Below are 23,393 nucleotides of genomic sequence, written 5' to 3'. Positions count from 1 at the left end.
TTGAATTATAATTATTTTGGAGGATTAGATGTATCAGAATATTTTATTATTTAATGAAAATTTATTCTGATAATTTTATTAATGGATTATCATTTTAGTTTCTTTCAACAATTTATCTATTCTTAGTTATAATATTTGTATTCTGTGTTCGATTATTATGTAGTTAGGATGTTCAATTTCATCATTCCTTATAGTCGAAACTATTTATAAAGTTTGGGCATAAACTTGTATTATTTTACAACCATGGCAATGTCAATGTAAATTTATTCATTTGGTTATGTATATTATGAAACTTGTCATTAATTTGATAATGTATCTATGTTTGTGGAAGTTTCAGGACAGGTTTTGACTTGTATGGATGTGTCCATTATCATAAATTCAATATAGGAACCAAACAAAGCTTCCTAAGTGGTTAAATTGACCATTTTCTAGGTTCACTCGATCAATCGAGCTTCCACTCGATCGATTGATGCCTTCCATACTTATAAAAATTGAAAAAAATCTCAAATTTCATGCTCTCGGCTACACCACACGATCTTGGACTCGATCGATCGAGCTTGGACTCAATCAGTCGAGTTAGACTCGATCGATAGAGCATTCTAGCTTACTTGTCCAGTGGTTGTTAATCCAAACTTCGAATGGCTATAACTCCCTCATTTCAAACCCGGGTCATTATTTAGCCTAAACTGACCAGCTCAAAGTCAGTTTTTCAATGATATCAATATCATCCTCAAATTCCAACCACATTGAGAATTATAACTATTTTAGTGAAGAGGTGTCAGAGAATCCTTCAAATATAGGTAAATGTTGGAAATTGTAAGCCATTAGAAACTTATGGAATTGACTTATTTGGTTAATGTGAGGTTAGAATGACCCATTTGACTGCTCATACTCAACTCATCTTTAATACTTGCCTTGAAATAACCATTTTGCCCTTATGTGCCCTTAAGTACGGGTAGGGACCCGGTTAAAGATTCGGACCCCTGGGTTCGGGTCATTACAATTAGTGTCAAAATGAATCCCTTGCCATGCTCTCTAATTTCCCTTATTGCTCATCATCAAAATCCCATTCTAACCTTCTCAAAATAAAATTTGCAATATAGAAGACAAATATGTGTATAGATATAGAGAGAAAAGGAGAAAGGTTAGAAAGCGAGAAGATTTGGCCTAAATGAAGAGGAAATGGGGGTGTTGACTTGTCTTGTAATTGCACACATGGTCCACGTGATGCCACTTGTCAATCCTAAGATGGTTACTAATTCTTGGCTAAGTTACTCATTTGTCTTTCCTCTTTCATTGTAATACCAAAATCATCCCCAAAATATCTACCTCAATGTATACTTACAAACATATGTATATGTGTGTAAAATGTCTATAATGCCCCTCACTTAAAATGAGAAAAATTGGAGAAATTCCCGAATCCAAAAGCCATCCCGACTTTCAAAAAATTCTAAAAATGGTCCCGTCACCTCTAATTGACTTAAAATACTTAATATGCTTTTCTAAAACTCTCAACTCGAGCAAATGACCTAAACAACCATCAGGGCCCACATGGCACGCAAAACGAGGCATGAAAAATAAATAAATAAATAAATAATTCAAAAAAATCCTGGGCATTACATAAGGTGGTTCTGTTAGAATGAGTAAACATTGGGGTACCAACAATTTGATATGCAAGGATGGCGATAGTTGTTGGGTTATCAAGATGAGTTGTTGGATAGCTTTATGTGTTTGTAAGATAGTTTTTATCTTATTCTAAGAAGTAATTGTTTTAGGACACTTTTTATTTGGCTTATAAATATTATTAGAGATAGCCTATGTAAGGGGTCGAACACCTCTCGAACATTTGTATCAATACATTTTTTATTCTTCAATCATGCATTCCTAGTTTAACTTGATTTCTTTAGTTTAATTCAAATTTCTTAGTTAATTAAATTCTAGTTTAGTTTCCTTTATTATTTATATTCTTCTCTGTGAATTGAATTCTTATTCCTTGTAGCTTCCTTTCATGTTGATTTAATTTCAGTAGTTATCATAGCTTTCTATTCCAGTTTAATTCCATTTCAATTTTACTCTATTTTGTTGCAATTCGCTTTTCCTTTAAAGTTTTGTTTTCGTTCATGGCAATTAGGAACCCAATTGAGAGTTTTCTATTCTTTCTCTCATTCATCGCTTGATCTATAACTTTCTGTAAAATAGACTAGATCTTTTTATTTGAACCAAGTTATTGGTTCTGGCACGTCAGCACTAGTCAATTTCTAAATCAATTGAGCTTGCCGATTTAGAGAGTCAACAGAAAGAGCTACAATTGTCTGTCGCTTGTCCTTTTCAAGGGTATGTATTTGGGTATGGACTGTTAAATAATATTTTAATAAAATTAATAAATATATTAAATTACATTATATTAAATACTATTTAATAGAATGCTTTATTATATTTATATTGATGGAATAATTATATTTAAATTCTCTATTTATGTTGCTACAATCGTTACACTCTTTTACACAATAAAAATGTTGTATGTTTATCATTCTAAAGAGAAAGTATATCTAGTGTGAGTGAGAATCTAAAAGAATAGTTTTTCATCTTTCTGTTATACTTTTCCATATATGCATATGTGTATACTGTATTTGAGAGTATTTTACTTATTGAGTTTATGAGCAACTAGACTTATATAGACTTAGAATTAGTTTTCATGTTGTCGTGCACGTGGAAGAGATACCGCTGCAAACTGATTGTGTTGTATCTTGGAGCTGAATAGTTTCACCAATACTAGCACGAAGGAGAAGACTATCAGTTTTAAGTCAATGTGTTTACACATGCCTCAACAATCATACCAACACTTTCTTACCTATTTTATTATTATCTTTTTACTTCTTAATTTATATTATTGAGCTAATATTAATATTATATTGAAGAATTATTTATCCCGTTAAATTCATGTTTATTGTTATATCCATATTGTTCAAATGATGTATTATTTAGTTTAATGAAGAATTATTCTTAGATTATTCATTGGTGTTATTGTTCATTATTTTTGAATCATTGTGTATGAACATTGTCTTTATATTATTTCTAAAAATATGATGGAATTTCCCTAACATGGACTATGGAAGAGGTTTCAAAATCCATAAACTGTTGGATAGTCCAAGATCATAAGTATCTGATAATATTTTATTAAAATTCTTGATTGGGCTGGACCACATTGTTCAGGATGATCTAATAATTGCTTCTTGAATCCCATATATTTTGTCATAAAAATAGCATAGGAAAGAAAAGGAATCCATATAGTCTTTCATTTGAAAAAATAAAAAAATAAAAAAAAATAAGGGAGGGGGGGGGGGGGGGGGGTAACCGAGAAGATTGTCAACAATCTGCAACAATGAGACTTGAGAGTTCCTACAAAACAACATACCACGAAAAAACACAGTTCCCCAGCCCCTACCGTACAACTAAAATAAAATTAAGAAGTAAGACAAAAAAAAAAAAAGAAAAGAAAAAGAAATAACAATAAAAGAGAGAGGATATAAAAACCCCAGAACACGGCTAAGGACATTGGTGAGTCCAAAGGCATAACCAAATCATCAAAAGCCCCTTTACTAGTAAGATTGCTTGCTTGTCACACACAGGACAAATTCTTAAATAAAAACTTGTGTATTTCCACAACTAAGTGTGACCATTTAGGTACCTTCCCTCTGCTTTCTTATTTGAACCCTTCAAATGCTCCACAAATTCACTAATACACTTGTCTGAACTCCCTCCTTCACTAACAGCTTCCTTAGCCAACTCCCTCCATTTACTGGCATTCCTCCTAATCTCATCACTTCTCTCCCCTTCCATCACTTCCTCCAAACACCACACAAGCTCTTCTCTTCTCACAATTCCCTTCTCATCCTCTTTAGCTCTAACCCCCACACCCCATATCTCCTCTATAAACTTAGCATCAGTCATTTGGTCTGCCCATTGTGGCACTCCTACCATCGGCACGCCAAGGCTCAGCCCTTCCAGTGTTGAGTTCCAACCACAATGCGTCACAAAGCAGCCAATGGATCTATGAGCCAACATTTCTAGTTGGTTGCACCATGTCACAATCAGACCTTTTTCTTTTGTTGAGTTTATGAACTCATCCGGCAACTTATGGTGCTCGGTCTCCTTCACCACCCACAGGAAATGGAAATTGCTTCCGTTCAACCCCCACGCGATCTCTTCCATTTGTTTTGCTGACAATGAAACCATGCTTCCAAACGAAATGTAGACTACTGATTCTAATGGCTTTGTTTTTAGCCATTCGATGCACTCACCGCCTAGTGGCTTCCACAGGCTTGCTCCATATCCTTTGTCCCCCTCAATTTGGCCATCTAAGTAGGCTGATGGCACCATTGGACCAATCAACTTTGCTGGCCAGATCTCTGATGCACCTTTTGCAGCCTTCATGAACATAAAAAACAAAACATTAGAACTACCAAGAATAATATATTTATGCAATTTATGTCACAAAGTTCAGAAGCTAATCAAACATTTATGGCTCTAAATTTTTGTGGGTTGGACTTAGAATTGAATGAAATGATGTTGATCATGTACTTACATCGCCTTCTAATTCCTCGAAGGTGTTGTTAAATATCCAATCAACCTTTTCCAAGTTGGAGTACTGACTCAATTTCATTGCTAAGTAAGCAGGGTTGCTCTCAGGCGCCTTGACAAAACTGGGCAAGTCAGGAAGGTTGAGTGGAGGCAGGCCAGGTAGCAGCAGGGGTGTGTCCTCCATCTTCACCGGGAGAGTGAGCGCGCCGTTGTGTATGCGACAAAATATGGCACATACTGTGGCTGAGTTAGTGAAGAATGGTGCCCCATATATGCCATGTTGCCTAGCAACATCTAGTGCCCATGGAAAAAACGAATCATACACGACACAATTGACTGGGGAGCTAGAGTTTTTGTACTTCTGAATGAGTTCGGATAGTGTTCTTGAGCCATTGGCTCTGAATGACTTCAAGTACACATCCTCATTTCCGGCCTGAGCAAAGCCACCCTCGTCGAACCCATCAGAGATGGGCGCAACCTCGACGTTTGGTGCCATTATGGACTTGACAGTGTAATGGGTTGTGGCTAGTGTAGATTTGACACCTTTGGATGCTAAGCGTTTTGCAAATTGAAGGAGAGGATTTATGTGGCCTTGGCCTGGATAAGGGAGCACTACTACATGGCCTTCATATTGTTTCTCCCCCATTTTTACTGATTGTTGTTTTTTTTGATATATTTGGTCTCACAGTGAGATCCTTATTTATAGACCAGTTAAGAGTTACCAAGATGGTTAAGTAAGAAGGAGAGGATCACAAATTTGATTCTTATTACTCCTTTTGTCCCTTAATAATAGTCTAATTTCCTATTTCACATTTTTTAAGGCAATAACTTTTCTTATATTTTATTGAGTTGGCAAATTATGCATTTTTAAATTTGTCACTTCCTAAAAAGTAAAGTATTGATTTTTAATGAGATCCACTTGTTTTTGGGTTTCAAAAGTAGTATTATGAAAAATGGGATTCATTTATTTTGAAATTTTAATTAATTTAATTTTTTAAGAATAAATTTAAAATGCAATAAAAAATAGTGTATTTATTTTTAAAATGTGATAATTAAAATGGATTTAAAAAAAATGAGATAACACACTATTAATGCGGAGGGGGGAAGTATTTTAGTGGTTTTTTTGTCCTTACAACTCATTTGCTGTACGTTCCATCAATCAAAGTTCCGCAACTCATTCGCTGTACGTACTAATTTTCTGTTGATGTCATGTCTATGATGTCATACAAAGTGTTCAGTGCACGACACATAAATTCCACAGTTTGTGTCGAGAAACAAGGTTGGCATAATGAAAGTCGTAATAAAGTTTCCGAGACTGTGTGCCCGTGAATAGTCAGTCGGGCAGTCACTGTTGTGTGAGCTAGCTAGGTTTGAGGTTAGCGTGGAATGACCTTTTTTTATTTTTCTTTTTGCGTGTGTTTTTTTATTTAAAGGTCCGCATCTCCTTTGCACAGCCAGAGATTGAGCGGTTGTTTTCAAAGAATTATTGTTGAAGATAGCAACAATTAAAAATGAATAATATTTATTTATTCATCAAGGAGTAAGAAGTTTATATGTACCTTTAATATGGCCAAAAGTAATGTGACAAATATTTCTAACATAAAAAATTAAAAAAATTAAATGCTAACCAAGTCAAATCAAATCATAATTTAACGCTCTCTCTCTTTCCCACTCTCAAACTACTCCGCTAAAACCCTAATATGCTAATACTGAAAGTTTTGACTTTAATTTATCTTTCATAATTTAATGTGTAATCCTTATATATACTTATCAATTGTTTTTATCTAAAGTACACCCAATTACTTAAAATCTGATTCACATGATTTGATAGATGATTTGTTGATTGCAGGATGGGAAATGATTTTTGCACCGAATAGTTGCACTGAATTGCTAGACCTACTCTTTTAATTGGCCAAGTATGCAACAAATAAGAAAGTGGGGCCCTCGACCTAGTTATATTTGGTATAAATGGCCAATTAGAAATTATTTGGTTAGGCAATTCACTCAAATGTTCAGTATGAGTATCATTACTCTTACAAGATAGATTGTTATTACTTATTTCTTGTCTTTTTTTTTTTTTTTTTTTTTTGGCGGAAAACAAATATTTATGTATCATTACATTTATAATTCTTCTTTCTATTCATCATCCAGTACTTTGTTTGTATCTTGTAATATTATTTTATTTAAGAATTTTAGCTTAATTTTTTTTTCCCGACTAAATACCCTTCTCATTCACTCCCTAGACAAAAAGAAAACACCAAAGTAGTGAGAGAGAGAGGGGGAGAGAGAGTTAGATTTGGATCATATTGGGTTTAATCCGAATAATCTCTCAAATCTTTTATTTTTTATTATTTTATATTATAGGGACATGTGTTTTACTAATTTTGCGTCATATTAGAAGTAAGTATGAACTTCTTACTCACCAGTGATGGACAATACTTATCTACTCATCGGTAAGTAGAAAATTTCTACTGACTAGGTAAGTGAGACAATAAAATTATAACTAGTGTCCTAAAATTTATAATATATATATATATAACAAAAATAGAATCAGAACTGGTTTAACCCATTTTTAATTGGATTAATAACATCTTTTACTTCATTTCTGATATGATATAACACAATTTTCTGATTGTGCCAATTTTCGACCATCTGATCTTATACAAATCAAAGGCTTCTAGTACACTGTATATTGTCCCTATAAATACTAGAATATGTGTCTGGGCATTACAAAAATAAAAAATAAAAAATTGAATTAGGATCTAGCAATAGTGTTTTGAGGGGTTGGTTTACTCTCTACCTTCTCAAACTGGAGAATATGTGATTAATATAAAGAATCATTGCTAGAATCATAAAATGATTTTGGTTTGTGCCTTTAAAAAAAAAAAAAAAAAATAGAAAGAAGAAAAGTTATTGCTCTTCTCTCATCCAACTTAGGATTATTGCATTGAGAATGAGGATTAGTTTAGAAGTGGAGGTGAATAGGTATTATATATATATATATATATATATATATATATATATATATATATATGTATGTATGTTTGTATGTAATTATATTTGTACAGCTATGGTAGAACCCAAATTTTGATCTTTTGATTCTGAAGAACAATAACAATGTATTGTTTTAGGAAGATCTTGTTTTTGGAAGTACCTGATTTTCAAGTAAAACTAAAGAAGAGAATGTATCTCGGAATATTACTAAAACAATATGAGGAATACAGGAGAGCTGATTAAGGGAGGGAAAATTAGCCCAATCTAAGAATTGAAAACAATGGTAGAGTATAACGAAGTCTGAAGTCTGACAAAGCCTGATTTCTTCCTCTGGCCTCATCCTTTTTCGTCAGCCACCTCTTTATAGCCCTAGGTCATTAAGGTTGTATCCATTTACAGCTCATGATGCCCTAATCCAAACTTTTCAGAATCTGTTGCCAGGTGTACGTACCTTCCTTGAATGACCTAGACAGATGGTGGCTATAATGGACTCTATCCTTATTCCAGCTTGTCTTTCACTTTTTCTCCTCAAATTAGGTCTGCCCTAGCAAGACCCATTGATCTACTGTGGCTTGGTCGGATCGAGGTTCTGAGTCCATCTATCAATAGTTTATGGCTTGGTCAGATCGAGGTTCTGGGACCACCGATCGATGGTTTATAGCTTGGTCAGATCGAGGTTCTAGGCCCACCGATCGACAGTTTGTGGCTTGCTCGGATCGAGGCTTTGGGTCCATCGATCAACAGTTTGTGGCTTGCTTGGATCGAGGTTCTGGGCCCATTGATCGACTGTTTATGGCTTGGCTGGATCGAGGTTCTGGGCCTATCGATTGACTGTTTGTGGTGCAGTCGGATCAAGGTTCTGGGCCCATTGATCGACGGTTTGTGGCTTGGTTGGATCGAGGTTTTGGGCCCATCGATCGACAATTTTTGGCTTGGTTGGATTGAGGTTTTGGGCCCATCGATCCACTAATTGAGGGTCCTATGCTTATGGGTTTATCGACTGGCTATTATCGGTTTTGCTGAGCTGGCTGGAGTTCTTATATCGACCAAGTGTTGACCACTTTTGTCTTTTTATTATTTCATTTTTGAAGCCGGCATTGAGGGGATGTTAGTTTGATTTGACTTTTGATGACGTGGCATATCTGTAATACCCCTAATTTTAAAAGGATAGTCTCAGTATTTATTTATTTGTTTTAATTAAATTTTTAATTATTTAATTGATTATTTGGCTATTTGGTTATGTGTTAGTTGAATTATTTGTTTATGTGTTAATTGCATTATTTGTTTATGTGTTAATTGAATTATTTATTTACGTGTTAATTGAATTATTTGTGTAGATTAATTTGTATGTGATGATTTGTATTTGTTTATATTTTTATTTGTTAGGATTAAATGAATTTGTTGTTTATATTTTATTTTTATTGTTTAAAAAGGATGGATATGGATTGTAGTAATGGACCACCCCAATGGGTCGCATAGACTACTTGGATAGGGGATGTAATGGGTACGGATAACTACCTATGGATGGGTGTACATATATATATATGTATATTAGGATATCATATTTATTAGTATTTGTAAATAATTAATATTAATAAATATAGTTAGTTTATATATATATATATATATATATATATAAGTTGATTATATATATATATAACTATACATCACGTACAAACTAGAGATTTTATATATGTATTATTATTTTTCTTTTTATTTATTTTCCTTTTATCAGACTTGGAATGGAATAGGATTAGGGTTAATTTTCTTTAGCCTATATATACATAAGTATAAGTCTGTAGTGTAATACCCTTAATTTTTAAAAGAATAAAATGGGAATTTAATTTTGATTTTATTGCATTTTATTTAATTATGTGACTTTTGTGTTATTTGGGTAATTGTCTAATTGTGTATTTATTTAATTATTTATTGAAGCTGTGTTTGTTGACGTTTGTTGAATGATTTATTTAATTGTAGTTATTTATTTGCTGCATTTTATTTATTTGTTTTAAGTGTAATTATTTAATTAGGTATTTAATAGTAATTACAGATATATCTATGGTGGACATAATTGTTTAGTTGGTTGTTTAATATAGGGGTTGCGTTAGAATTAAGTTTAGGGTTTTATTTTTATGAGATTAGGTTAGCCGACTTTTAATTAGGCTGGAATTAGGATTAGGGTTTTACAAGAGCTTGTATATATATATATACGTTATATGTTTGCAAGGGTTTTAGGATGTTGTTCCCATAATTGGAGGTAGAGAGAAAACAGAGAGGGTTTGAGGGGAAAACATAGAGGGAAAACTGGGAGAATCAACTAGGCTCTCAACTATGGACTGAAGCTCGGACCAAGGAGGAATGAAAGGATGGCTTGTGGAATTGAAACAGAGTGGTAGGAGGTTGGCCGGCAGTCAGCAGTTGCCGGAATTTAGAGACGATGTTGAAAGGTTTCAAATCGAAACCTAAAGGCAAGTTCCATTCTATCTCCTTCGTGTAAATTTGTTTTCTGCATTCTATGGGGTCTCCAGGAAGTTAATTAAACTCTAAAACGGATGAGTATTGCATGATAAATTAAAACTGTAAGAAGTTTTTAAGTCTCTGTTTAAACTGTAACTGTAATGGATGTTTGCAAACTGTTATTGATTCGGTTTTAAATTTTTGTCAAGCAATGCTTGTTGAGATTTGAGAAGTTTTTAGGGACTTAAATGGACAGGAAAATTTATTTAATTAGCATGCCTGAATTTAATGGAATTAAATTGCATGGAATTGAATTGTTTTAAGACTACTTTTACGGTTAGATTATGTTCCTGTTTTAACTTTGATTTTGCTTGAATGTACACTTGTTTTGATTCATGTAGTGACACAAAATTACTTCATATAATTAGTTGGGATGGTCTGGAACTTAAAACAAAGGGTTAGGAACTTTAACAGGGGCAACCGGAAAGTCAGAAAGTGTCCAGAATTGGAGAAGACAGAGGCTAGGAGGGTGGAGGAGGCTCCACCCTTCAATGGAGGCGGCTCGATTGAAGTGGAGCAGGCTCCACACTCTCATGGAGGCGGCTCCAAGAGGATGGAGCAGGCTCCAAACTTTTGTGGAGCCGGCTCCTCTTTTGTAAATGCACAGTAAGTGCATTTTGCTGATTTTTTTATTATTTATTAAGTGGCTTAAATGTAATTTTTGGAAAGTGATGTAGGGTTTTGAATGTTTAAAATTAACCAATTAAAACCTTAAAATAATTAGTACATGCTAGTGTGCTAATATTAATGGACATCGTGAATTTTTTAAAGATTAATGTGCATGCTGTCCAGGAAAGAGGAAAACTTAAATTTCTAGTTTGTTTAGCCAATTGAATGGACTGGAATAAAAGATATTTTAGGAATGATGTATCAAAGATATATAACACATAATTAAGGCCCAGGAATGTGGATGTGTGATCTGGAAAGGGATGTCATTAAATTTAGATATTAATTTACATGCTGTCAGGAGTTGAGAGGAAGTTTTACTCACTGGTTGTGTTTTAACTAATTTAAATGGATTAGTATCAAAATGCTATTGGGGTTTCATAAGGTGCAGTTTAGACTTCTAAATGTCATTAGATCATGCACAAGATTTATAGTTAAGGATTGAATGGACGTCGTGAGATTTGAATAGTAATCCGCATGCCGACAAGAATTGAGGAGGATTTGATTTCTGGTTTGATTTAGCAAATCAAATGGACTAAAATGGAGGTATTTTTGACATTCTAGTATAATGTGCTCAGTTATAATTCTGTTTATCATTATATCGTGCTATGGATGTTAATTGATATTGTTATAATTTCGGTTCTGTCAATTATATGGATGTGGATGATTTAAATTGTTTATTGTACTTTAGCAATTTAAATGGAGAATATATGGTTTGAATTATATACTAGATACATAATAGAACCTTGCATATATTTGACTTCTATTATGTTTGCTTCTAGATATACTTGATATTCATTTGAGTGTACATCATTTATGAATCATATGCATTATATGTACCGGTATGGGATGGTGGCATATTGGAGATGGATTAGATCACAAAGCTAAGTCCTACCTCTTCATACATACATAATGGATTAACTAAAACAGTTAAATCCTACATGGATGCATGTCCTGTCAACTAAAACAGTTGAACGACATAACGGATGGTTGTTTTTTTTCTGCACTAGGAAGGACTTTATATATATCATTATGGTACCGTGATATGGGCTTGAGCCTCTTGATCACGGTTAGGGTGCGTATATTGCCAGGGATGGATAACTGGACCTAATGACGTTCTCTGGTAGGTCTAGGTGTGCATGACTACGCTACATGCGTTTTGCGTGTTACCTTCTACTCAGGTGTGATTACTATAGGCTAGTGAGCGTCCTATAGTGTGTATCTATATCTATATGGACCATTTTAGTTATTACCGAGCTGTTTAGGATGTATCTGCGTATCGGGTTTATGTATGGACTGTAGTAGGATGGAACTTGCATGTGGGCCTGACCCACTCTTATTTTTCAGGTGTTCGTCAGTACCAGGCTTAGAGCTTGATCGTGTTAATGCAGATACAGACACTTACTCTTCCGACTACATAGAATTTTTTGTTCTTATTTTTAGTTTTGGATTTTAATTCTGTAAATTTATTCATCGTTTGGGATTAGGGGTCCACTAGATGGATTCCCGAGTTGTAAGGATTTGAAGGTTTTAAAATTTATTAAACTTTTATATTTGGAGGATTTTCGTATTTGAAATTCTTTTCAGCATATTGTTTTATTCTCTTTTAATTCTTTTGTAATCTGCTTGTTTACGTATTGATTGTCTGATATCCTTCGGGTCTGTGCTCGGACTTGATCATCCGTGGCTCTAGAATCGAGGGGTATCACAGTTGGTATCACAGTTGGTATTAGCTGTCTAGGACGTTCCCTAGTAGGTCTAGGATTTTTTGTTCTTATTAGGTCTTCCATTAAAGGTGATTGAGGATCAAAATTTGAAAGATTAGGATGACTATACCTAGTACTATCTCTTAAATGCCAAAGGGAAACTTCGAGATTTTGATTTACAGGAGCAAGAGGGCGATTAAGTGATCTACGACCATGCATGCACTACAATAAGTCAACTGTGACATCCCCTAATTTCGGAACACGGATTGATCAAATCTGCGCACAAAATTAAGGGATATCAAAACAATTAAAGTATTTAACAAGCACAGAGTACAAAAAGAAAATAAAAAGAATAAATAACTCGCTGAAGGAAAATCCATTAAATAATAAATCCATTAATAATTCTCCAATGGTTACAGCTTGGGAATCCTATAATTCAAGGACCCCTTAACCAAAATCTACTATCCAGAAATTCATCAATACATACTGAAGTAATAATATCCTACTTTGAAATAAAATAGAAAGAATGGATAAGTCCTCCAGTTACGGATCCTCAACCTTAAGACTTGGAATTTTTAATAACCTGAAAAATAAATCGCGGGTTAAACCCTACGCGTAAGCTCTCTCTACCAGGCATCTGAAAACCAATAAGCAAATCATCTTTCACCAAAACCAATCATGTTAAAGTTTTTATCTTTAATAAATAATGATACACATATATATAAATAATTATATATAATACACTAATCATATCCATTAATAGGTTCATTAAATTTAAAACTATTAAACAATGATTAAATTAATAATCATTCCTAAACCAAATCACAATTTCTTTTAAAGAGAAATTCCTTTAACTTTAATTCAATCCTAAACAATTATTAAACCATTAAATAATAAAATATAATTAAAGGAAAAATATATTTAATCTAATCCCTAATAATAATTGTAATTATTAAAATCACATATCCAATATCCAAGTTTTAACAAATCATTCATGTCTGCACCAATATTATTTTATTAATACAAAATAATATACTAACCTTTAAATACTAGATTATTCTAATATAAGAATATTTAAGTCTAATCCAACTTACACATTCAATAACCATAGATGAAATTTTAATCATTTAATACATAGCAATTTAACTATGCTTTGGCAAATAAACCATGCCATTATAAATATATTTATTTATACATTGGCAATTCAACTATGCCTCCACAAGTATATTTATTTACACATTTGGCAAATCAACCATGTCATTATAAATATATTTATTTATACATTGGCAACCCAACCATGCCTCCTTTAAGTATACATATCTATACTTTTAAATTAACAATTCAACCATGCTTTTTGTGTATGTATTTTATTCATACAAATACTTAGGCAAAATACTTACGCCTATGACAATTCATCCATGCATACAATTCAACTATATATCAACTTCAAACTTAAAAATAAATTAATTCACACATAACCATTTCATATATATTATATGCAGAAGATTAATTTAATAACCAGCCTAATATAATATATTAAATAAGAATAATAATTTAATTATCTTAAATGATATATACATATACATTAATGAATATATATATACATATAGTTCCTTCCATCCTACACATAAATTAATTAAATCATATATACACATATATAATTAAGTATATATATAACTCCTTCCATCACCAAACTATTAATTAATGACATTTACGCAAATTAAACATCATTAAATATCGTCACAAATGGTCTCCCATAAATATTCCATATTAGTTTAAATAATTTTCCAACACCATTTCACTAAATGTAAATATCTCTTAGTATGATAGGAATTTGATAATGAAATTAGTACCATTGGAAAGAGGACGAAAAATCCTTGAATTTGAGCTTAAGAATGAACCAATTTCGATTTAAGATGACTAAGTTATGACCGTTTTAATTTTATGTCACAAACAGGCAAAATAATTGGCTGAGCTCAAACGCTACTGTGGGTGCACCCACACTGGATTAGCTCACTGAGCTCACACAAACGCACCCATACCAGATTAGCTCACTTAAGCTCACATGTATGCACCCATACCAGATCAATCTTCTGTTGACCAACCTAATCCATGGTTTAAATTCTAACATGCACCATACTATAATGCATCGTGATGCACCAGATCAATCCACTTAAGATTAAATAATTGAATGGTCAGATCACTGATTGGTTAAAGCGATCTCAATTAATAAATCAATCCTTTGCAACAGCACAAATCATTGTAAAATAGGGATATTGGTCGAGTAAGTCGAACCATTGGGACTGCTAGCTTATGGCGGCCAAGGTGTCTATAATCACTTTTTGAATGATGAAATGGTGTATAGAGGTTTGTTTGGTTTGTCACTTAGTCACTATAATTGAAATGTGCTTAAAACAATAAATGCAAGGAATTTAAGAGGAAGAAATCTATAAAGAGAGGTCTAGGGAAGTGAATTCACCATCAACTATGTAAACATGCTTGCTTGCAAATAACTTAGGGGACAAAATATACATGTAATTATGATATGTAGAAATGCAAGACAACTACAATATCTTCAAGAAGTTCACACATTCAAGAATTAAGTATAATCCATCAAAGGTTGGTATAATTCATCTATCTAAACTAAGGTATAGCATGAAATATCCTTCCTAAGCTATGAACCATCAAAGTCCTCAATTTGTGTGATAAGTGCACATGAAGTCAAAAGCTAAGAATAATCTATCAAAAGGGAGACCCTAAGTTATGAACTATCAAATCTTCCATACAACTTGCCATTAAAACCATTTCATACTCTCATCTCCATTCTCACCAAGGAGATGTAAGCCCTATAATCATGAAAACATACAATTTAAGACAAGATAATTCAATTAACACAATCATTTATTGAATTGAAGAACATTTACAACATGTGTAAGTCTCTAGAATATGAAAAGATTACATAAATACTTCATTCCCCAAATCAAAACAAGATTATAGCATGCTTACAAATAATGGCTTCATCACCGCCCTATGATAGGGAGTTCGTTGCTCATGGATGCAAGAGAAGAAGGAGAAGAGATGAAAACCCCCTCCATTTTCGAGCTTAGAGGACCCAAAATACCCAACACCTCAAGAACTCTACTTTCCCTCTCTAAAAACCTTCCAAAAATGAGAGATATCTTTTTACATAATACAAGCCACCAAATATATCCTAAAAATCTTATCTATCTCCCTCTAATTCGTGGCTTAGAAATCCCTAGAAGGAAGCCTAGCCATTCATTTAGTTAAAGGGGAAAAATTTGAGCAAAAATCATGGAGTGGGTGAGCAAATCTCTGCAAATCGGTGGGCGCCCGCGGGCGCACGAGCTCGCTGCCCATTTTGGCGGGCCCCCGCAGGTTTCTCGCGGGCGCCCGCGGATGTTCCTCAACTCTGCGCACCTTTGGTAAAAAGGCTATAACTCCCTGCTCCAAACTCCAAATGACAAACCGTTTGATAATTTCGAAAGCTAAATCAAAGCTCTAAGTACGTCATTTTTTAATGGAAGTCCAATTCTCAAGTTTGGTGGGTCAAAAATGAAGAGCAAAGTCAAAATTCACTGCTGCCAGGCTGTTCTGTACACCTTTGGTAAAAAGGCCATAACTCTCTACTCCGAACTCCAAATGAAGAACCGTTTGATGATTTGGAAAGATAATTCAAAGATCTAAGTACAACATGTTTTAATGGAAGTCCAATTCTCAAGTTTGTTGGGTAAAAAATGATGAGCAAAGTCGAACTCCACTGTTGCGAGGCTGTAAACTTTAGCATTGCACACTTTGATATTCAAGAACTCATCAAAACATTATATTTATTCCTTTTTGGGAAACAAACCTGAAAATATATAAAAACATGCAAATAAAGATAATCTATATGAAATAATCAAATAATGGACTTAACTAATGCAAATAGGGGCGCTTGAATATGCAATATTTGGCGCTTATCACACCCCCAAACTTACATTTTGCTAGTCCCTTAGCGAAACTAGAATGAAAACACTTAATGAAATGACAACAAATCTCCTCTTTCGTGAGAGCGACGGTTGAATTTAGCATATGCAACAAGCCTTTTAAACCCCTAGGCGTCCCTAGAGGACGAGTGAAGTCTCGTGATGGTTTAACAGGAATGTTACCCACAAACATCAAACATGGTGCATGAAGATGCACAAAGCTCATTTTCAAACTTGGAATATAGAGAACATTGGAGATGGAATCATTATGAAGACTACCTTATGTATATGAAGCATTGATAGAATAAAATGGCTAATCATCTTTTGTAATACCCCTAATTTTAAAAGGATATTTTTGGTATTTGATATTTCTGGTATTTTTATTTATTTATTTATTTGATTAATTGTTTACTTGTTTATTGTGTTGATTATATTGCAGGTACTTTGTTTAATTAATTGCTTAAGTGTTAATTATTTATTTGTTCTACTTATTTGTTTAATTGTTAATTATTAATTATTTATTAATGGTTGTTTTATGTTAATTATTTATTTGTTCTACTTATTTCTTTAATTGTTAATTATTAATTATTTATTAATGATTGTTTTATTTATTTATTTAATTCATTTTTATTATCTTTCTTGTGCATATAAATTTACGTAAGTTCATGTAGCTGACACTGTTTTAAACCTAGGTTGTTCAATGGGCCGAGTTGTATATGGATTAGGGTTTAATATAAGGTCGATAAATATGTATGTTACAGTGGCTTAGGGTTTAAAAAAAAACAACAACACAAAATAAAAGCGTAGCTTTTCTGTAGGAACAGTGTCATACAGAAAGTTGTGAGGGCAGAGAGTTACAGAGAGGGATAAAGGGAGGAAGCTAGAGTGGTAGGTTTCAATTGAGACTAAACCTAGGGTGACGAAGGTGGAACAATAGTCGGAAACCTCGTTGAAAAATTCAGGAGACGGCAGTTTAGAGTTTCAAATCTGAAACTTAAGGCAAGTCTTGTTCTTCTCTATCTCTTTAATCTGTGTTTTGTGCGTGTTTAGGAAGACTCCAGGAATTAAACTAAGGCTTAACTATAACCTTTATGCATGTTTAATTAATGTTTAAATTCATGGAATGAACCTGTTCTGGGTTGTTTTAACAAGGTAGAAATAAAAACTGAAACTTGGTAACCTTGTTCTATTGAGTAACAGTTTGGTTTTCAATTCAAGTTTTGATTAAATATCATTATATGTCCTTGTTTTATAATCAATCTAGAATTGAATCAGACCTTAAAACATGCACTAAAAGTTACTGCAACAACTGGTACTCACAGAAAACAGAGAAGACGACGAAGCGGACGAAGCTGCTAAGAGGAAAAAGGAGCAGGCTCTTAGAACCCCCTTAGAGCCGGCTCCTAGAAGGTAGAGCCAGCTCTAGGATGTTGTGGAGCCGGCTCTAATGAGCCTAGAGCCGGCTCTGAAGAAAAGAAGAGCAGGCTCTTTTAATTACTAGAGCCTGCTTTCTCTTAAACTGTCCAGAAAACTGCATTTTGTGGTCCGTTTGGCTGAGGTTTGAATTTTTAAAATTAATTAAAAGCTACTGAAGGTTGTAATTTAAGGTTTAAGACTAATAAAAGTGTTGGGAAACAAGCCTACATTCAAATAATGAGGATGGAATTAATCCGAGTTTAGATAGAAAACTGGTAGGAGGATGAATGGAAATTAAATTTCTATTGCTTACTGATTTTGGAATTTTGCTTCCTCTGCCAAATCTTAAATGGCTAATCATGTTTATGTTGTGATACAAGCATATAGTAGTATGGTCAAATGTATGCATGGATGGAATTAACTGATCGTGTAAACGGGATATGGATTGCATCAGTTATGGTAATTGTTGGAGAAGTAAATTGCATGTCTTTGTTTGTCATTTAACGGACTGTAATTTGAATTTCTTGGTTTAATACTGTTTTAATTATATTTACACAGTTTTCTAAGCATAGTAAATTCTTGGAATTAGCTATTTTTGGTTGGAAGTAAATTGATGTAACAATTCAGTTAATTTTATCAATTAGTGGACTTGATGCATGATGTAAATGCTATGTTTTATAAATAACAAATTTAATGGTTGGAATATAATTTCTAGGCCTGGACTGAATGCCTAAGTTTTATAATTATGGATTGATTTGGTTTGTGCATATTTTGGGAGTTGGGTTAATGACTATCTAGTACTGTTTTATCAACTCTGTTAACTAGAGGATGGTATGTTCCGGTATGGGACGGTGACATACTAGGTATGGACTAATTCCAATACTAAGTCCTACCTAATTTGGATTAAGGTATGGATTAATCATAAAGGTTAAGTCCATCACCTACATGTGTCATATCAGTTGTGAATTGAATGACCTACTATGATTTCAGGATGGATTTGTTATACATATATCAGACCACTACACATATGGATGGTATACTGTATTGGGAGGAGTACGGACTATATATATATATATTATATGGTGTTGTGGTATGAGCTTGAGTCTCATGACCATGGTTAGGGTGCGTATATCGCCTAGGATGGATAGCTGGACAGAGGTGTTGTTCCCTGGCAGGTCTAGATACACATGACCACAGTATGTGCGATATGCATTGTATCTCTATTCAGGCTAAGACAAACCTTTTTGGACTATGAGCGTCCTATAGTGTGTACTATATACATATATGGACTATTCTAGATATTGTTAAGTCTTCCTAGGATGTATCTGCGTATCAGATTACTGTTTGGATTGTAGTAGATCAGGACTTGCATGTGGGCCTGACCCACTTCTTTATTTTTCAGGTGCTCGTCAGTTCCAAGGTTAGAGTTTGGACGTGCAGAGCAGATACAGCTATTCATTCCTCCGATTATGTAGGAATCTTCTCTATGTTAGCTTTGGATTTTATTTTTATTATTTTAGTATCTTTTGGAGAATTTTTATAAGGGGTCCAATGGATGGATTCCCGAGTTGTAAGCTTATGGAGTTTTGGATTTTTGGATTTCAATATTTATATCTTAAGGATTTTCAATTAGCACTCTTTCAGCTTATTATTTTTTTTATTTCTTATTTTATCTTGTATTCTGTGTTTGGTTACATATTAATTGTTTGATATCCCTCGGGTTTGGGCCTGGGCCTGATCAACCCGTGTCTCGGATCTGAGGGGTATCACATCTTTCAACTCTCATGTATTAACATCATAGTCTATATAGATACTACAATTGTCATATTTATAATAGAAATCATCTCAAGCTTCAGTTAAAGTGAACCAGATTCCCAATATGCAGCTTTTACCTTCTTTCTCCAATTTCAAAACACAAGTCTTCAAATCATTAAATTTCCCTTTTAAATGAGGTCTCTAAGGCATGATTTATTTAAAATACACACACATTTATTTATTTATTTATTTACATACATATTATGGTCGTGCAATGCCGAAGTCCCTCAAGCTTTCTAACTAACCCATGTAGCAAGTGTTAGGCTAGCAACTCCCAAACCAGATGGCTTTAGGGTTCTAAGTGTAAAGACACTCCTAGGGTTTAATAACTCGAGTCAGCAAGGCTACGAACTCCAACGATCCATATTTATTTATTTTTATTTCTATGAATGACCGTGCAATGCCTAAGTCCCTTAAGCTTTCTAACTAACCCATGTAGCAAGTGTTAGGCCAGCAACTCCCAAACCAGATGGCTTTAGGGTGCTAAGTGTAAAGACACTCCAAGGGCTTAATAACTCGAGTCAGCATGGCTACGAACTTAAACTAATCATTTTCATTATTTAACTTTTCTTTTCTATTTTTTTTTTTTTTTTTTTTTTTTTAGTTCATGCCAAAGATATCCATTCATTAGGGTCATCAATTCAAATCAACTGAGTCATGGTCAAAGTACATCAGGTTGCATGCCTCATAATTAAGTTTCCAGTGTGCATATATGAAATATGAGGCATGGATGAGAGTGATACTCGAAGATAATCTAATTAAAGCATTTATACAAACCTTTTTGAATCAATATGATCATTTTAGATTTTTCTATTTTTCTTGTTTCAAAAATTATCATTTGCCTCTATACACAAAGTATTAAACACATACTTCAATCCCCAACAAGTTCCAAGATTACACTATCATTGCTATCCAAAAAATGATTTTATTAACTTACATGCATCAAGTTAGCATATGCAAGCAAAAAAAATGCAATACCAAAAGGTACCCCCAAACTTGAATATCACATTGTCCTCAATGTATGAAGACAAGTAAATCAAAATAAGAGCAAAGAGGGTAAAAGAACAATAATACCAAGTGGAGTGACGAAGGCAAAGGTTTCCATCTATGTGAATGCGCAAATGGTTCCCCTAAACTTGGACATGAAGACCTGTCAAGACACAACTAAAATACACATGTAAAAGCATAGGTCTCTTAAGAAAAACCAAAACAGAAATAATGTCACTAACATGAATCTTATTGAAAGATAAAAATTCATACAAAACACAAATCGCACACATTAGCCACAAGTTTAAAATGGATAACAAAATAATGCCAAAAGCGGTGCCATTTAGAGATGAAGTTGGGTTAGGAATTTTGTCGAGCAGGTGGTGTGCACTCTACAAAAATTAGAGACAAAGACAATGAATGGTTCTTGAAAACCCAAAAATTTGTCCTGCAATCAAGATACACTAGCCCCAAATCAACCACAAATCTCCAGTACATGCAATCCCATCCTCCATTTATACCAAAAACTTTGAGAGAATGGAGGGGAAGAGAACTAACCCAAATGGAGATTCCCAACCATGTCTCCTTGCTTGGTGCAAATTGGAGGGGAAGAGAATCAGAGATGAGGGATTAAGAGAATGATGAAGAGGGATGAGGGATGAGATGTGAGAGAGAAAGAATGAAAGGAGAGGAAGGAGGGTTGAGAGGGCAAGGGAGATGTTTGGGGTTGCAGGTTGAGAGAGAGGGAAAGTTAAAATTTTGAAATGGGCCTTGTTTGAGGCCTTTTTTGATGAATCTGTGAAGGGCGGCAGGCACTCGCGGAGCGCTGGTGGGCCTCCACGGGAGCTGATGACCCTACTGCCCAAAATGGCAGGCGCCTGCGGGATTTTGGCTGGCGCCCGCAGAAATGCCGAGCCCACTGCCTGCCTTGGCGGGCGCCCGCGAGATTCTGGCGAGCGCTCGCGAGATTCTGGCGGGCGCCCATAGGCCTATGTAAAGGCTACCTTTTGTAGTAAATCCTGGCCTACAAAGGCCGGGTTAGGATCGAAGGCGACTTAAACATGAATCTTAAAACTCTTGGGGGCCCTAGTCACCGTGTAGAAGCTGCGGAACGGGATTTGGATCTCAAATGCAGAAGTGATAGTTTAGAAGCAAATGTCCCGTAATTTTTGGATTTGTCGAGAAATTTGCCGGAATGGCTTTGAAAAATTCCGAAAATGGTACCGGGACCTTAAAATGACTAAGAAAACCGAATGTGACTTTTGGAAAGCAATTTTAGACAATTCCGGAAAAGTTCACATTTTGGTTATACTTAGCTAATTTTCGAAAAATTATTGGCTAAGGCAACTTTGGAAGAGAAGCTTGGAAGTTGAAAGAATTGCTTCCCAAGAGTGCTAAATTTAACGTTGATAGCTAGAAGAACCATATTTTGCATTAGTCCTCATTACCCTTTACCATGTCTTTCTAGAGAGTCATGCTTCCCCAAATAAGAAAGTTCTTTTAAAAGCGGAGGAAAAAGAGCTTCAAGATAAAATTTGAAAAGAGGTAACGGAAAGACTTCAACCCACTCTTCTTCCTCAATGAAGAAATTTGGATTAATTAGGGGCTGTTTTGGATTATGGGAAGGTGGATCAAGTGAGGGCACATCAAGCAAAGACTTGTGAAGGGTCATATTGAGCACGGGAATGCTTGAAAAATTATCCTTCAGACTTTCAACATTCTCCTCACGCTTATCCGGCGGTTCGGGCTCAACAGCTTGAGATAACTCAAGTGAGGGAATGGGAGGAGATACAAGCTCCCAAGAAAGAGACACATTTGATGTTGCCCAAGGAAGAGAGTGAATGAGTGGAGGAATATCAAGTAAGGAATTTACCTCCCAAATAGAAGTGTCAACATCAAAATCCTCACAATTGAAATGAGCCAAGCAAACTTTTAGAGGATCCTCCATTGGAGGAGGTGTATCAAGCAAAGGATTGTTTAGAGGCTTTTCTGGATTTTCAAGGGAGACAATCTCTTCATCATTAATTTCCTCATTTTGAACCACAAATTCTTCAATTTTTTGCATGGCAACAATTTAATCTTCAACCACCATTTCATCATTTTCACATGTAATAACCACTTGATCATTTTCATGATGGAAGTTACTAGAAGTAAACTCATCATTCATAGAATTCTCTTTTGGATTGGCCATAAATTCAAATGAACATGCTTCCTCCTCTTCATGATTTTTAGCATTAATCCTTTGTTGAATTTTAGATATTTGGTCATCTATCATTGCACTAACTTGGGACTTGTGGTATGGTACCACTTGATTGATAGACTCTATTGTGGATTGCATGCTAGCAAGGGAAGCCAATATTTGCTTGTTGGAGTTCATCATGGACTCCATCATTTCTTTGTTGTTATTGGCAATCGCTACTTCAAATTGAGAGGGTGCATGAGATAAAGGCTGGAAATAATGATCATGGGGCTGAAAATTGGCTTGAAAATGTTGCTCATGAGATTGTGGGGTTGAATTTCCCATGTCATGCCACAAGAAGTTTTTATAATCTCCCCAACCCGAGTCATAACCATTGAAGTATGGATCATTGCCCGGTTCAAAAAAATTTTCATTTGGTTGCTCTAGATAAAATTCTGAAAATTATCCCAGTGGAGGACAATCTCTTGTATGATGTGTATGACTAGAGCAGAATGCACAAAACGCATGTGGTGTGTAAAATTGAGTTGA

The 23,393-nt window shown here is 34.4% G+C and overlaps 1 protein-coding gene across 1 annotated transcript; it reads right to left on the bottom strand.

The window, feature by feature from the left end:
• Window positions 1-3,361: 3,361 nt before the first annotated feature.
• Window positions 3,362-5,227, bottom strand: LOC132302992 (UDP-glycosyltransferase 74B1-like). Its single transcript, XM_059800006.1, has 2 exons — window positions 4,586-5,227; window positions 3,362-4,428 (listed from the first exon to the last, which is right to left on the bottom strand). The coding sequence occupies exons 1-2, from the start codon at window positions 5,225-5,227 to the stop codon at window positions 3,667-3,669; spliced, it is 1,404 nt and encodes a 467-aa protein (XP_059655989.1). The 3' UTR covers window positions 3,362-3,666.
• Window positions 5,228-23,393: the final 18,166 nt, after the last annotated feature.

This window comes from Cornus florida, unplaced genomic scaffold, assembly GCF_030987335.1.
Source record: "Cornus florida cultivar Cherokee Brave unplaced genomic scaffold, ASM3098733v1 CherokeeBrave_3.0.0_Hap2_Chr04, whole genome shotgun sequence".
NCBI lineage: Eukaryota > Viridiplantae > Streptophyta > Magnoliopsida > Cornales > Cornaceae > Cornus > Cornus florida.
Note: the sequence above shows the minus strand (reverse complement) of the source record. Positions and strands in the feature narration are given on the sequence as shown.